The 17,259-nt window shown below is 36.3% G+C and overlaps 1 protein-coding gene across 1 annotated transcript; it reads left to right on the top strand.

Annotated features, from left to right (window-relative positions):
* Positions 1 to 8,643: 8,643 nt before the first annotated feature.
* Smp_177180 (hypothetical protein) lies at positions 8,644 to 10,723 on the top strand (the record flags this gene model as incomplete). Its single annotated transcript, XM_018798357.1, has 4 exons — positions 8,644 to 8,673; positions 8,716 to 8,847; positions 8,886 to 8,969; positions 10,329 to 10,723. 4 exons carry the CDS (start codon positions 8,644 to 8,646, stop codon positions 10,359 to 10,361), a joined length of 279 nt encoding a protein of 92 aa, XP_018653307.1. The 3' UTR covers positions 10,362 to 10,723.
* Between the last annotated feature and the right edge of the window lie 6,536 nt (positions 10,724 to 17,259).

The raw sequence follows: 17,259 nt of genomic DNA, 5'->3' as shown, positions 1-17,259 counted from the left end.
TTTCATTGTATCTCATTATTTGTTAGGATGTATTTGAAAGTGTAGTTTTTATTTCCGATTCAATATGTTTTTTAGTTGTTGTTTATTATTGTGAACTTCATTTTATATCTGATTGAAGCCATAAAAAACAGTTTACATTATGTAACATTTATAGTCTGTAAAAATTTAAACTTCAGCTCTTTAGTTTCTTTCTTTGATCGTTTTTTTTGTATTTTATCTTACCAAATGAATAGTGTATACCTTTTTATTGAATATTACGAGTAGATATGTGATTGGACAATGGAATTATGTAATAGTATTATGGATTCATCAGAAGATTCCTTCATGTTATAAAGAAATTTATGAATATTTTATAATCTATCTTTATCTAACCTTTTTTTTGGGGGGTGGGGGTTCAAATTGATTCCTTTTTGTATACTTATATGTGTATTTCTATTCTTATGAATATCACTTTGGAATAAAAATGGGTTCAAGGAAAAGATACTTCTTGAAATGTCATAGGTACTTTTTTTTGTTTAAATAGACCCTTCATAGTTGAAATCATGAATTAATTGAAGCTAGACCACCATGGAAAACCTGGAAGCACTGGACGGCCGTTTCGTCATATCATAGGACTCCTCGGCAGTGCGCATACACGATCCAGGAGTCCCATAATAGTACGAAACGACCGTCCAGTGCTTCCAGGTTTTCTATGGTGGTCTTGCTTCAATTGACTCATGATTTCAACCATGAAAATACTAAATTCTCCACAAAACCCCCCTTCTAATCTATAAATAGACCCTAACAGGTGAATTTTTAGTTTTTTTATCAAGTATGTTTAGACTTGATTCTATTCATGGTTAATAGCTCTTATACATCTTTACTGTAAATAACTAAATATAAAATGAAGTAGATTGAACAACAAATGCGTCTTTACTTAAAAATAATTCAACCAGAAGTAATAGACCTGGACAGTCATTTCATGGCTCCGTTTAATTTCTTATAAGGGGTAAATGTGACCGGATTGAGAAGTTAACAGTTGTAAGTCTAGTTAAGTTTCTGCATTTTGTACGATAGATTTCCTTAATACTGATCTCAGTTATTTATCTTTAACGTGTTGATTATACGAAATATCCGCAGTTTGACAATTGATGATACCAGTAGATCACTGAACAGAAACGTCTCTGTCTAAAAGTTCTTTGTCTATCTATACCTCTTGGAAGACCTATATTTGATTGTATGTATAAGTGTGGTGTGAGCTACTTATGTTGATATAAGTAGTATATGTTGTGAGTCAGGAATAAGATATCTGGCAGCAGAGATCGAGGAGGGAAGAGCGGAAACAGAGAGCAATTGGTATGGAAATGCAAGAACAATGAAGTCTGAAACAATCATTGGTCATTTTGCAAATAAGGTATCAGAGTATGGTTTTTCTATTTAATCAAATAACTGTGATTTTATGCTAAATTTTTAATCGGTTGTCCTCATCTGTGTTCTGATTCACTATATAGGGTGTGATCGGAAAGCCTATTTTATATCCGTTCTTTAACCATGGAAGTAATTTGTAAGTATGATTGACTACATTTGTCTGAATATCAGTGGTAGGAACAAGTATCTTTAGTACTCACGCCGGCTATTCTCATAGCCGGCGTGCTCTAACTGAGAAACGTAGAATTACTGGACTCAACGTAAGCCACATCCGGAGCTACTATTTTAGAGATGTCGGCGCCAAAGTGTGTAATGTTAAAACTACTGAACGAGAACGATGTATCGACTTCATGACTCGACAATTCAAAGAAGTTTACACTTTTTACATCTTTATTTTAAATGGGCAATGATGTGATCGCTTCCAGACAACTAATAATCGATGTAAATAGATAGAATACCAGAGTACATAATGGTATTCTCAAGTATGGTCATTGATTACCAGAGACATCAACTAACATAATGATAAATAATAGAATTATAGTTACCCAGTTCAGGGGAAAATACTTTGAACATTTTCCAAGTCTCCATCTGTATTTAATCTAATAAAGCTATCAAGGTCTGTGTACACTAGATAAGAATGGCCTGCTAAGTGTCTTTTCATGTGACTTTGATTTTGCAACAGGTCATCTTCTAGGGTGAATAAATAACTCAGCCTGAAGACTACTACCAATCACCAAGATGGATTTTCAATATATTTTATAGATATTGTTCTATAGCTAGTCTATCAGTCTGTATCTGATTTTCGCGATCCCCGTTTTCCAGCACCGAAGTCGAGGGAATCACCGCCTTCGAGATGAATGGGAGCGAAAATTCACGGCTTTTCAGAAAACTCAAAAACAAAATCCAGAGTTGCGGCAAGCTGTGCAGTTAGTTAACTTTGGTTGAAGAATGCAATTCCTTTTTACTTTGGGATAATACGAATGAAACTGGAGTTAGGTCCACTGTGATTTGCCAATTATCAGTTTTTCGACAACCTTAGTTTCTAGGGGTACCAATGTCATGAATCTCTCAAAACATTCGGGAAGACGACTTGCGGTAATGAGAATTTAACTAAAAAGAGCAACTAGACTAGCCGTTTTTAAAGCGAGTTTCTTATCATTGAATTCTAAAGATGGGAAATGTCGCATTTGGGAGAAACCTCAATATCTACAAGTCGATATTACCAATTTTCCGGTTTCCAATTTCTCTGACAGTGTTAAGCGACACTTCTGTATATATATCAATGCCTTTCAATGAGATTTCTACTGTGAAATTATAACTAACATTCTGAAGGGTGTTGGTAGCTCTAAAAGTACGGTTGCTTCATTTAATTCCGGAAAAATGTACGAAAGTCATAAAAGTCGCGATGACTCCTTTTAATTTACTATATATTATAGATTTTTAGATACTCAGTACGATAGGATCAGACAGTGTTGATCTTCATTATCCTCATATATGATGTGTAAAAGACAAACACATAAGATTATAATTATTGCGATGGACGGTGTGTCTAAATACAGGTAGAGATATAGTGTTAACTTCTATTATATTCTCTCCCCCTATTCTTTTCCTCTTCCACTCCTTTCTGTATATTACTAATACTGTTTACTAATACGCAGTCACTCATTTAATTTCCCATAAAGTTTGAGGGTATAGTGCAAATTATAACTTCTTTCATAAGGTATTCTTGAGTATTTACATATGCCTATTATATTTAGCTCACTATTTAATTAGTGCCTTCTTAGCATTTGGAATACACTTCCTTAATTGCAGTATATCTGTTCAGTGTCTGTTTTGTTGTGTTAACCTGTTGAAATGTCACGGAACGTAAGCCAAACAATCCAGCAGGCCATTCAGTGAATATCAAACAGTCTAATAACCTTTCCAACGTTAAGAAAGACTAACGCGGAATAATCAGTGGTACATCATGGACAGGCCCATGTATCAATGTCTCCTGACTGTACTTCTGCAATCTCTTCTTCCCAACCTATGCTATTGTCGATAATGTAATAATAAGACGAAGATTATCAGAACTATGTGATATATTGGCGCAATACATTTCGAACAATCTGATCACACGTATACTCGTTAAGAACATTTAAATATAAAAATAAAAGGTCAACTGGACTGGAAATAGGGGATAGAGGGAGACAAGGATAATAATAGTAATGTTGAAACAATTGGAAACCTAATCACTCTGGATAGTAAGATAATGTTACTAGGTTAGGTTTAAGGTGAGATTATTTAGTTCATTCAATCATTAATCCTTTCTATCTTCCTGCTTATCTCGATGGGATATGCGAGTTTTATATTAATTATGGAGTGTGACTCAGGAGAAAGCTGTGAGATCACACCATTCCCATCTAGCCTGAGTAGACCAACCATCCATATGGGTCATCTACTCTGGTGACCTATGACCGCATTGATTTCCCTATCTCAATGTCCTTCATTCTAATTGACACTGTCTATCGTGATCTTGGCATTGATATTAGCTGCAAAACAAATTGTCGCATGGTGTTATAACCAAATTTCAGTTTGTCTTTTGAAATAATCTCTCAAGTCTTGGAATTTGTTTCCATTACTCTCCTCAACACAACCAAGCAACCTCCTATCTGGTAGTGGGATAGCTGTTGATTTCAGAAAAACTACTACACTGAAACAAACTGTGGTGTTTATATGAACCAATGATTTCTTTGTATTGATGACGTTTTGATTTTGAATTCCAAATACAGAACATTCGTTAGTGCTCACCTAATACTTCTTGATTAAATTGCGTTGTTTCTGAGATTACTAGTTTATTCTATAATTCAAATAGTCTTAAACACCACACAAACCCACTGATTGCGATCACAAGGTACATAACACGACTAATATCTACCAAAATGACCTGTATTGCTGCAGTGGAGTGATTAAATTACCATCAGTTGAGCATTAATGAGAACCTGAGGCTGTATTAGAGCAGTGAGAAGAGAATGCAAGTGTATCATTCGATTTACGCAAGCTCATTATGAGGATATTAGATGTTAGAGCTTCCATATACTGTACTGAGTGCAGGTAAAGATCTGATAAATTACGTACATTCAAATGCAAGAAACAAAACGACACTAACTGTTTGAAAAAATAGTAATATTTTCCTCTCTGAGGTAGTTTTGTTGTTTTGATCGTTTATTACACATCAAGACTACTGTTTTCGCTTTAATTAAATTTATTACACTTAAAATAATCGCCAACAGTATCGCCTTTTTTTCAAAAGTACTTTATCATCTGTACTTTGGAGTACGTTTGTTCTTTTTCTACTTGCTAACACATTTGGTTCTAACAACTTACAGCTTTTCACGTCTTTCTAGTCATCAGTTTCTTTTGCCTTTAAAGATTGCTCGTGTCACGTTTCCTTTCGTAAACCTCTGATTGATGACTGGACAATGCAAAAAGTAATTTCCGAAAACTAGGCTGGCGATACGCTGTGAAAAAGGATATGTAGTGCGATGATAGCAAAGTATGGTACCACGACATTTACACGAACCTAACGTCTGAGGCTTTCAAATGATTTAGTAAACATAGTTATCTGTGGTTACGCCAGAAATGCTGATCGGACGCAAATAGCTGGCTATCCGAAGCCATTGCAATGGTGAATGCTGCTAAAAGACGTATTGACAAGTACAGTCGAGACACTTTGAATGGCGCTTGCTCAGTCGAAACACAAATCCATGTGAAACTACCTCAACTAAGCTCAGAGTCGATTGACTTACATAAGCTAACAGAGGAAGGTTGACCTATAAAGACCTCTGTTATAAATAAAAGCTCAATAAAGGGAGTTTCTTCTCTCCCTCACTACCGACGTGGCAATGTGAAGAAAACGCTTGGGAATCCAAATCGAAATCCTAGGTATTTTTCTAGCACGAAGAATAACGATCTGACTACCCAGGTCATCGACAATCACCGAGTATTCCGCAGTGTGTAATGCGACTGTGATTGCTTCCCCTATGAATGTTGATGAATAGGTACAGATCAATAATAAAAAACGACCTAGCGTTACTAAAAAAATTCACTCCAACAGACAGTAACTGAGAAATTGAAGACAGTTAGCAGTGATAGGTCCACAATCTTTCATAAAGTCAATGAAATTGAAAGCCCAAAACCCAGAACTCATTTCGAGCATGACGTTGAGTTGATAGAAGAACTAATACACCAGTTAATGCCCCAGGAATTCTCTGGAGTTACCTTGCTAAAGGTCTGTAGACTGGGTACCCAAATGGATTTGAAACAGAATCAAATCAGGCTTCTGAGAGTGGTATTAACATCTTTCGATAAAAAGGACCTAATACTACAGAATGGACATAAACTAAAGGAATCAGGAGTATTCGTCTTAAAAGTGTACTGCCTACGGACCGTATAGGAGACGAGAAGCCGAAAAAACTAAAATTAGGGCTAAATGCTGGCGAGAAGGACCTGGGCGATTGTGAATTTTAAAGTGATAAGGCTTCGAAAGGTAATGATACTGAAGCCACTTTGGGTGCAGCATGAATTCATTTAAAGTGTCATGGGATCTGTTACACAAATACTCGGAACTTATTCAGCTAGCAATCGAAGCTAGGTGTACAGATAGACTCCACCAAGTCGGATGTAATTACAGTTACAGAAACTCGGTTGACGCAGTAAGTGGACATTAGGACACTTGATTTTGAAAGCTTCACATTAGTAGGTGCCAACAGAATACAGAAGTGCAAGAGAGGAGAAGTAGCTCATTTCATCAGAAATGCTATCACGTTTACCGTCATTGATAACATATCCCACGAAAGTGGAACTGTAGTGATGAGAACACTGGTTGGGACAATCGAATGTATTTAAGCAAAAATTACAGACTATCTCACTAAATTCTGATAACCATATAGTTAACAGTTAATTTGCAAAATAACAATCAGTTGTTTCAATCTTTGCTTCTTCTGTAAATATCAGTTCATCTTCTCTACTTCCATTGTTCATGCATTTTCCTACCAACTGTGCTTCATTTCAGTTTTTCCCTCTTCGGTCTTTTGACAAAATACATTCTATGTCTGACCATCGCCATATACTACTTATATGGATATAAGCAGACCGCACCACAGAACGTGTAATTTGATTGTTAACCGTTTGAAATGCAAAAGACAAGAGCTGCTCATTGGTTCGCTCTACCAAAGTTCAAACTGAGAGGTGAATCCGATCTTGATAGACAGCTTCAACACCTGGTCCTCAAGTGGTCGATGTTTAATCTTAGGAGACCCAAGTACAACTACTCTAGACTGAGAAAATCTGAGGATTAAATTGTTAGAAGATTCCATCGAAGAGTAACTAGTTGATGCGGTTATCACATGTGAACGTGGCAACTAGGTGCCAACTGAACTCTGAATCATCCTTACTAGATCTCATAATGACCCATGATGAAAGTGATGTCGCAATCCTCTATTATATGCCACTCTTAGGTAAAAGGGACCATGAAGTTCTGGGATTTGGCCTCCATATAGTTGTCAGTAACAAGGATGTGTCAGCCCAAGTCAGACAAAACTTCTGGGAAGCAAATATACAAGTTAATATGCACTCAGATCCCTCTGAGGATTGGTTTATAGGATCAGAGTCCCTCGTCGAGATGGCTTAGGCTGTGATCGGAAATATGCGCGTACAAGATGCTGCATTGCGCACTCCTTGAACTACATCAAGGGGACCGAAAAATCCCCAACCATAATTCAGTAGAAAGGTTCGCACCCTCCTCTGCAAGAAGTGAATGATTTGAGAGAAATTCAGTTTACTGGTTACTGACTAGAAGGAATCCTAATATCGGGCAGCTCGAAATATTGATACCGTCCGCAAGTCTAAGAGGTTGTGCGACGAAACACTTGTCAATTAATCTATAGAATACCCTAAACGCCTTACTCGTACATAAACCAGAGGACTAAGGGGAGAGGAAATATTCCAGTATTATGGAAAGTATCACTGCACGATCAGTGGGGGAAGATTGTAATGAAGCTAAGGTATTCACAAACTACTTTGGCAATGTATAAACAGTAGAGATGCCCTATCATTCAGTTCATACAAACCCCTCCCATACACACACACTGGACACTGTGAATACTAGGGAACTCGATGTCTTTGGTCTGCTGAATAAACTCGATTTAGGCGAATCCATGGAACCTGATGAAATGCACCCTTGGTTACTATGGGAATTGGCAAGTTTTGTCGCGAATCCCTTAAGCATATGTTTTAAATCTAACTGGCGCAGTTGTTAAAATTTTCAAAACAATTATTCAGAAGGAGTTGATTAGGTATCTCAACGAAAACCGGAATCTTTCTGAAGAACAGCATGGCTTTAGAACAGGGTATTCATGTCTCCTATCATCATCTGTTTTGTTGTATACTACTACTTATTGATGAATTCGCATCCTAGATGCCCTCACTTCTCGTGTCTTCCAAAACAGAAAACTTACGAGGACACTTCAAAACGTTTACAATCCTAGAAAAGATTACTTGTCAGATGACTATCAACTTTGCAATGGAATCGTCAATGAATGGAGTTCATTAAGATCTTCTTATGACTTATAGTATCCTTAATACTTCTGGTCATCCCCTTAAACAACTTCTTAAGCTTAGTCATAACACTAACCTCAGAGGTAACACCCAGAAATTGGAGACCCTACATAGCAGAACAGACTGCAGACACAACTTCTACTCCGTTAGAGTTGTCAAGTGCTGGAATTCGCCGCCGACTGAGCTAGTCCAAGCGACCTCCCAGGAGTCCTTTAAGAGAAAACTTGACTTATTCCTAAGGACTAAGGATAACATATTATTATGATTTACCAAATTCTTTTTTTCCCTCTATTATCGTTCATATACCTAGGTTCTTGCCTGGAGGTATTGGTGATCCACTGCTATCAGACACGGAAGCCCGTTAAGCGAAAGCTTCTTCTATTCCGTCCTCAACCATTTGAACCATTTGAACCATTAACTTAACACTTGATTGAAGCTCGATCTGCCTGCGCTTTTAAAGGAAAACAAGATCAACTGAGAGACCACAAGTGACAGGACTAACAGAAGCCATCCGGTCGCCTGTCCTACCCACACTAAAACTGAAGTAGCATTTAGTGTTAGTTCACATCACTAGGTAGCGCGCTCTAAATAGTATGTGCGTTACAATGTCATGAAAGGCTGTTTTGGTTCCACAAAGTTATGGCCTCTGAAGAACTCAATAACCTAGTTGTGAGCAAAATCATGTGTTAGTAACTTATCGTCATTTTACAGAGAAAACCATCCGCAAGACGTTCGAAGCCCGATATGGCGGCTCTAGTAGACCAACAGAGGTTGTTCCAAAGTCCCTGGAGTCGAAAGCCTTTATTCCAGCTAGAATCACTTGTACCAGTCGTATCTTTGCATGTAAGAGTGTTTTATAATATTCTTGATACTGGTTTTAGGATGTAGGATCTCACCCAAGTAGTATTGAACGGCTCGATATGACATCATCTGTTGCTGAAAAACGTTTCCTCAAACACCCATCTGTTAGTTTCAAAATACACAAGTTTTGTTTCTTTCCCTTACTTTACTTTGTCACCCAGTTTTGAGCAATTGTACGGAGATTCATTTTTCCTTACTTGGTTGATGTTGAAGTGATAGCCATTTAACTTACTACTAAAATGTTATGTTTAACAGTTTTTCAATATAGCCCTTCAGTATTTGTAGCAGTAAACTTAGTTTGCCCGGTTGTGTGCATCTGAATGTAACACTTGTGTAGAGAAGTCTGTTATGTAGAAAATGTTTTAGGTGTATTTTTTCTTATTTAATATTCTCAAAGATACGTCAGTCAGTGATCTTGAGTGCTGTTAAGGGTATGAGGGCAGTTATCACTTCCCGGCTACCCACACCGTTGAAGGGTTCTTCTAGAGGTACCTGAAAAGAAAATTGTATTAGAAGTGGTCTTAATGACCCGAGAGCGTGACCGCAATGCCCAAGGGACAACTGCTTGAGGTCGTTCACACACGACCTTTTTGTAAGTAATTTTTTGTGTTAGCTCCGTACTTGTTGGGACCTTACTGACAAAGATGGATATCCGTAGGATAAGGCGAGATGTGCATCTTTACGATCGACTTTTTTAACCCCACCCCTCGTGAGAAGGCAGCATCGCTGTTATGCTGGTTGTCTGAAGGAAACACCTTACTGCCATCACACCTCTGTACAGTCAGCAGTACGACTTCGGACCTTGGGTTTGCTTCTTTTAGTCTTACTGCTCTTCAACCGACCTGTCTGGCATGGTAGGAACGATGTTACGGCCAGTATAGCTCGATTGATTTATCACGATAGGCAAGCGCGACCACCACATCAAGGTAGCAGCAGCGGTTGGGACATGTAATGTAAGACTTCATAAGACATTTTTTGCCAAATGTTACAACAATGTCAAAATGTAGCAGCAAGGACGCGAGGTAGTAGTGTTTATGATGACGAACAAGAAGTCTGACGTAGTTATAACAGACCGGTAAAGCTGGGAAGTTTTGTTTTAAAAGATCAGAAGAAAGTAGTTGTTGCACCTACATTCATACTGCTGGTTTACAGCTACTCAATTCCAAAACCCCAATTGTTTCGTTAACTGTGACTAGGAGGTCTTTTCCTTCCAATATGAAGCAACCACATTCACTGCCGTAATAAAATGATAGTATGTTTTGATCGAGTAACCCTTAACCTCCTACTACCTTCCTCATATTCTGGTAAGCGCAACGTACAGAAGTTTTAGGTAATGGATCATGGTTGATTTGTGTTCTTATCATGTGAACTAATAGTTTCACAACATCAACTACTTTCCATTTTGTTTGTGACTTTTCCATTTATATTAGCACTGTTTCCTTGGTGGTTTTGTTCTATTTTAGCAATATTTCGAACTCATCTACAGTCGAATATGATAAATACATTCAGATGAACGAGACGGTGCTCCGTCGTTTATCAAACATTACATTTATTAGTCTCGTCCTACAGCTTTTCGTTAACATGTGATATATCGCTTTTCAAGTGAATCTATCTTGTGATAACGGGGATCAGGATATTTTCAGAAAAAATCGCTTAGGACAGCATTCAGATTGCAACCACATTAATTTCTACCTAAATATTAGGTATGAGCAGTTAATGAAGTGACTGCTTTAAATAATGCACATTACTTAGCCTCTTTAAACTTGGGAGTTACGTTACTGCTAACCGGTCAGAAAACAAATAAATGTTCTATCTGTTTCTTACTTTGTACTTTTGTGATTTCATATGCTCTTAGTCCCTTTTCATCATATTCCATTATAATTTTTATTGCACTCGTATATTTTTCTATCATTTTTGGACATAGTGTGCTTTTAATTTTGCTGTGCATGTTTAGAAACTATAGAAGACTCTGTCTTTCATCAAATATTCCTTCTCAATAGTGGTTACTTTACTTCCTAACCTAAGTAGTGCCAACGTCAAGGTTAAGTGGCATGTTTGTGATATCTTTTATTTATGGACACTCAGTTTTCAAGAATATTTATATTATCGATTGTTTCCTTTAGCACTTAGTTAAGTCCGTCAAGGATGACGACAATATGACTGTAAAACGTGGCTCCCAATATGTTTACTCGTTTAATAATTTGGAAGCGAATAAGATTCATGATCAGGTATAGTTTCCATGTATTTTTATTGCTACATTATATAAATTACTACTACGCGACCAAGTCCTTATGGATTCACCATATAAGTCCCCTTAAATGTTACTACGTGAACGAAATAATTATGATAATTAAACCAACACATAAATGATCACTTTCCGTGTGACAACTACTAAAATGTTCTGAATATTTAGGATCTAATAACCTAGATCTTAAACATTTTACGTCGAGGCACTAGCTATAACAATGACACTGTTATTTTCTTTATCAAGCTTCTCCATTATAGTAACATTTACAGGAGGACTTATTCCTTCATCTCCCATCATATGTCTATATTCTTTTGGAAAGTTTTAAACTAACCCGGTCATAATATCAAATCATTGGACGACGAAGAAAGTTTTTATGTTTTACCACTAACTAAACTAAGATATATCATAAAAATACTGTCTTCTCTTCAGTCAACATTCTGAAATTTACTAGTTCTTTAGTATGTAACAGTGTTTTATGAAAAGTAGTTTGCAAACTCATCAGCCACACAATCGACATCTCAAAGTCGAATTTCGTCACTGTTATAGAGGAAACACTTAGGGGGAACTGGCACATTATAAGCACATTTCGGGATAGCTAACTAGTGAGCAGAGTGCTGATTCACAGATGAGAAAGAACCATACGATTTGGCGGACTTATAGCTACTTTTAAGGTCAAGTTGTATGTATAACCCCCAAGTCAATTGATATCAAAGTAAGGTACAACTGCTCTGTAAAATAGGTTTGTTTCTCTTATAAAATATAGTGTTTATGTACAAAAATATATATAAAAGTAAATACTAAAATTCCACATTTGCTGTCGAAAGTTAATAGTTTTTTAGGTCATTTACCAACAAAATAAATTAAGATCTGACTATCGATCTCAATTTTTAGCAGTCATATTGGAGGCATATCTTAAAAACGGGAAAAGAATTAGTGCACCCAAACCTTTTAAAATTAGTTTTAAACCAGGTGGTTTAAGATCTCAATGATTCTTAATTTGTTTAGGTGTAAACCTAAAAAGACGATATTTGTTTTCAACCTTCTTACTTGCTCATACTGATTGAATTTGAAGTAATGTAGATTATAAGTTCTGCTGGAAGCTATGGACGATATTCACAAAGATTATGTAGAAATCTGACAACCCTGGTTTCATCTGAGCTTTGATATTGAATCGTAAACTTTTTATCTCAAGATTGGTCTTATAAAGCAATGATTAAAATGTTTAGGAGAAATATACTTTGGAAGATATTCTTTTTTGATTTTGATTAAAAAAACTGGAAGTGGTTATTGTGTAGAACAGTTTTGTTGTAACAGTTGACCTTTCGTATTTTTTATTATCTACCACAAAAGGGCGATTGATCAGTGTCATAAATAGCTTACATCTTTACCAATTATCTTTATTTGAGGTTTCTATGTGGTCACTGTTTCTCCAAATAGCGATCATGAATAAGTTCAAACACCCAAATTTTTGTGTGTCCAGGTAAACGTTGGTAGCATAGATTTTCAATCTCAGATAAGATCAAGAGTGTACATACATAGATATTGATCAGGCATGTTAGCACAAAACTAAAATATTCATTTATGACAATGAAATAATATATTTGTAATATTATGAGTAGAAAATCCTCTAAACAAGCGATTTACTTTAAATTGTAAAGCGTTAGTAATTCAATATTCAGCTCATTGGACTAATATCAATATATTATTTTATTATCATAAACAACCCAACTAATACCCAGTTTATTTAATATTATCATGCTCATTGCAACAGTTTAGGCGTTATATTCACCTTAATTTAAAATGAGGTTGAAGAGGCGGTCAATGGTCTGTTACTGAAGATTGGTGAATGTTAAGCAACATGGCATAATGTATTTTCCTTCATTGTTTGTAAACACTAGAAAATAAAGAGCTAAAACACGAATGACTTGACGCTTCGGTAATAATTAAAGTTGTAATGTGAATATTGAAAGTAACAGAGATTCATTCGTAATCTGTGGCAGCTTCAGTAGTTCGAACATTGATTTCTGATGTTCAGTAACCTGTTGGAAGAAAGTAAACTGTGGAAGCAATGGATTAACGAGTTTGAGAAATCTTAGGTTAAACTTTCAGGTAACTTTCATTTCTTGACTATTTGGTCAGAATACTAACCTAGAAGTTCTATCCACCAATTAATTGCTTATGAATTTGAGAAATTTAAAGTGTTATCAAATAATTGATACATTAAAGAGTTATATATGGCTCTCGGAATGATGATCCTTATTTATTCGGGAAGTTGATATTAATCTGACTATAAATTGTGAGGGCTAGTTTTTCTTAACTGGCTTAATAGGTTTTCTTCTTTTAAATAAACAAATGACACCTCTCTTTTTGGTAGTCATAGGAATAAGCTTGATAAATACTGGATCTGAAATGACAGAATCTTTAAGAAGTTCCATCTGTAGCTGAATCGTATTGACAGAAAACCAGAGGGAGAGTTTCTATTCTCAGGCCTGGCTTAGAATGTTTCTATTCGCATTTTATATGACTGAAAAAAGTTCAGATATACAGGCACTCCACACCAGTCAATATAAAACTGGTATTTAACACCATTAAGACTTTTGATCTTAATTTTTTTTTGTTCACAATAATATTGAGTAGGCAATTCACTTCGTTCGTTCCTTTCTCCATACTTATGTAAGCCTTTATGGATGATATTTTGTGAACGGATAAGAATCACTAGCACAACCTACGTTTGTCCATTTTCACCTTTTATTATAAGCTTAACTTAAGATGTGAATATGTACGAATAATCTTTTGTCGATAAATGTCTCATAGATCTTAATAATGGAAGCATAGTCTATCTAATTAGAAGACATGTGTGGATTGCAGGTTTTCGACCATAGATATATTCGGAACTGGCGTATCACTCAACGACTGAGTAAGAAGTCATAAGGTTAAGGCTAGGATATCATCGAAATATTACAGGTTGGTTGATAAAAGTGAACTTTCAGCTAATTAGACGTATGATACGTGAGTCCAACTGCGTCGTCGACGTGCAATGTTAGAAAAAAGGTCGGGGTGGCCACTAAAGATATAACAGTCTTTGAAGTCATCGACCGTTGTTCTGACTCATGTTGTGTCCGCCAGATAACCACGATCATTAGTTAGAAACTTAGTGACGCTGCTCAAATTTTCTCCTAATGGCACAGACGTATTAACTCTTCACCTTCATACTGATTTCGAATCCCAGTATTCTCTCACGTACATTTTTGCACTTTGTCCCCTCACTTCATGTTCTCAATATTGAGTTCCTAGTTTTGAGTAACATCACAGTAATTTGCATCCAATGCTATTCTTATTAATTTCATCCCGTTGAGCTAATGCAGTGTGGAAACTTGGCCAACGTACATTTTCCCCAGGTTCTATTCCGATTATGGCTAACTGACTAATAGAATGATTCTTCATGTCTGACCTATATGAAGTTGTTTCGAAAGTTTTTCGCCGGTACAAGACAAAGCCTGGATAAAAATCAGTATTTGATCAGAGTTTTGTGATATGTACTGGGGAAATATTCTCATGTCTATTTAGTACCGAGTATACAACCTAGCAGTACGTTCTCTTTTGTAATACAACTTTGAGATATGTATGTCAGTGAAATAAGTTTTTTTTGAATACCTGATCATTGCCAGTTTTGATTTATTCCTTTCACTTACACCGTCCACGATGACTTGGTCATGTAGTATCGATAAGGGGATCATGTGAAAATGAATTGACTATAAAAGTGGAACATAAAATTGTGTCTCTAGTAGAGAAATCGGTCGTGGGATGTCTGACTGTTGATTTGGTCAGTTAGCATGAAGTTTAAATTTACTAAGTAGGGTCAGTAGAATTCCGGTAATTACTGATTGAGAATTCCTTTTTATCTGACCTCAAAATCAACCCAAATCGTTGCAAATTGATTTTCTCCGTTTCCAATATTGAGCCCATAATTATCTTATACGTTATCCTACTGTAACCCATAATCCATGTGTTTTGATATACTCGTGGAAAATATCTATATCGAAGTAATCCTCACAGGATTCACATATACTAGCAGAGAGTAATCGAATATCAGTCTTGGGCATCATCAACGAAACAATTCAAATGCTTACTAATAATGACGTCAAAATCATATTCTTTGGACAAGTTAGTAGCTCAGTAAATAACTTCGGCATTTGACGCAAAAGATACGTGGTGTGATTCTAAACGTAGACGTAAACACTGAGTGTGGCAGACACACCCGGCTGATGAGTTTCAAACGGTGAAACACACGTTCTAAATTCCACTACTAGCCACAACTCCTATAGGTTATTACTCTGTTTAGTTATTTTCTGTTACTTAAGCTGGACATTCTGTTCGTTTTATTGATTTTCCTACTTTTTAAAGGAGCGTGCTAACGTGGTAACTGTTTTCTGTATCATAATTATAAATTGATCTATTTCCGTCTGTCTACATAATATCTAGTTATTGTTTACTGACCCATCTCTTCCGGTCTTGATAATCGTCGAAATTGTAAGAGATTTTTTCACGTTATCGTTACACATTTTCACTATTTGCATTTATCACAGTTTTATGGAAATCACTGATAATTCCTTCATGTGACTGTTGTACTGTTGTTTTATTTTTGCGCTTAATTTCGTCTGATAATCTTTATTTGTTATTTATTTGAACACATAAATATTGGTACAAAGAGGCACCGAATACATATGCGCCACACAAATCTCATTTGATTTGTGCGAGGGTTGTGATACTGCCCACACGCCCAAACCGAAGCAGGTGGTTTTCTCAGGGGGCCACACCCGGAGCCTTTGACCTTAAGGTCTGATCCACAAGGCAATGGAGCATCGTAAAGAGATGCAGTCCCATGGTAGCCGGTGACCAACGATTGATTCATACGCCATTTGTTCCTTCAGGATACTGGGTCTCATGTGCACCATTGGTTTTGAATCATGGTTTTCCAACTCCCCTAGGTGAACTTTCCGTGTCCACCAACCCGGTTAAAGCCTCGGACATTCCCATTTTGTCCTCTCGATTTCGTAAATAACACCCCCGCCACGAGAAGTCAGTGAGTAGGACTTTCCTGTCAGAGGCTAAATACGCGTTGCCATGTGAGAGCATTTCGAGATGGAGAGCGGACTCTTCCCGCTCTCGGCCTTACCAGGGTATTTAGGGGCCGTCTGATAATCTGCGATGTTTTGTGTATTTGTTGACCTAACTGTTCTATTATTGAGTAGTATATTATCAAAAGTAATTCCATAAAAATATGAGCATTAAAATATTGTGGTGAGTTCTCTGTTATTTTAAATTAGATGAAAAAATACTGTTCTAGATATATCAAAATCATCATAATAATGATAGGCCTAAAGACTTCATTCATCAATGTAAATCAATTTACAATCATTTACTTTCAAGTTTGTTGTTAAAATAACCTTATACAAATCGCTTATCGGTTAAGTATATAATATTGTCTAGGATTGGATAATGTTTACATGAGTAGAGCAGTAGGTTAATAATGGTAATAATTAACTCATTCATCACGTTTTGGGTATGAGTCACGTTTTAAATGTAAGGCTAGTGATACTATCGGGTTACCGAAACCGAAGCAGTTGGAGCAGGATTCAAACCTAGAATATAATGGCTGCATGTCATATGCCTTGACTATTAAGCAGTGGATTAGTGGTTAAGACTTTCAGTTTTCAATCTTTATGTTTCAGAACTCAAGTGACCTTCACCTGTTTCGGTTTATGCAGCTAGGTAATAGCACTAGGCCTCCCAAACGCGAGTTTGTACTTGTTGAGTTGAATGATCATATCCGTGCGAAAATACCGATTCAATGCATTTTATAATGTTATTTAATTCTGTCTGAATGTATCTTGTTCACCATGAGACTTAAAGTTCTTGCGTTCGATCGCCTGTGTACGTCCATTGGGTGTGTATTTATGAATGGTTTCAAACTAGGATGTTAAAGATCGATCCAATGTTCCTTATGTACCAATACTTCTGATTTATGTATGTTTAACAATATAAATTAAAACTAAATCACTCCCAAAAAATCATCTAACCATAATATTTATAGAAACAAATTTCAAAGCCTAATCTATAACTTGGAGATGATTTCTGGAAAACGT

This window comes from Schistosoma mansoni, chromosome 6, assembly GCF_000237925.1.
Source record: "Schistosoma mansoni strain Puerto Rico chromosome 6, complete genome".
NCBI classification, from domain to species: domain Eukaryota; kingdom Metazoa; phylum Platyhelminthes; class Trematoda; order Strigeidida; family Schistosomatidae; genus Schistosoma; species Schistosoma mansoni.
The sequence above is the reverse complement of the archived record's forward strand: the minus strand, read 5'-3'. Positions and strand labels throughout refer to the sequence as shown.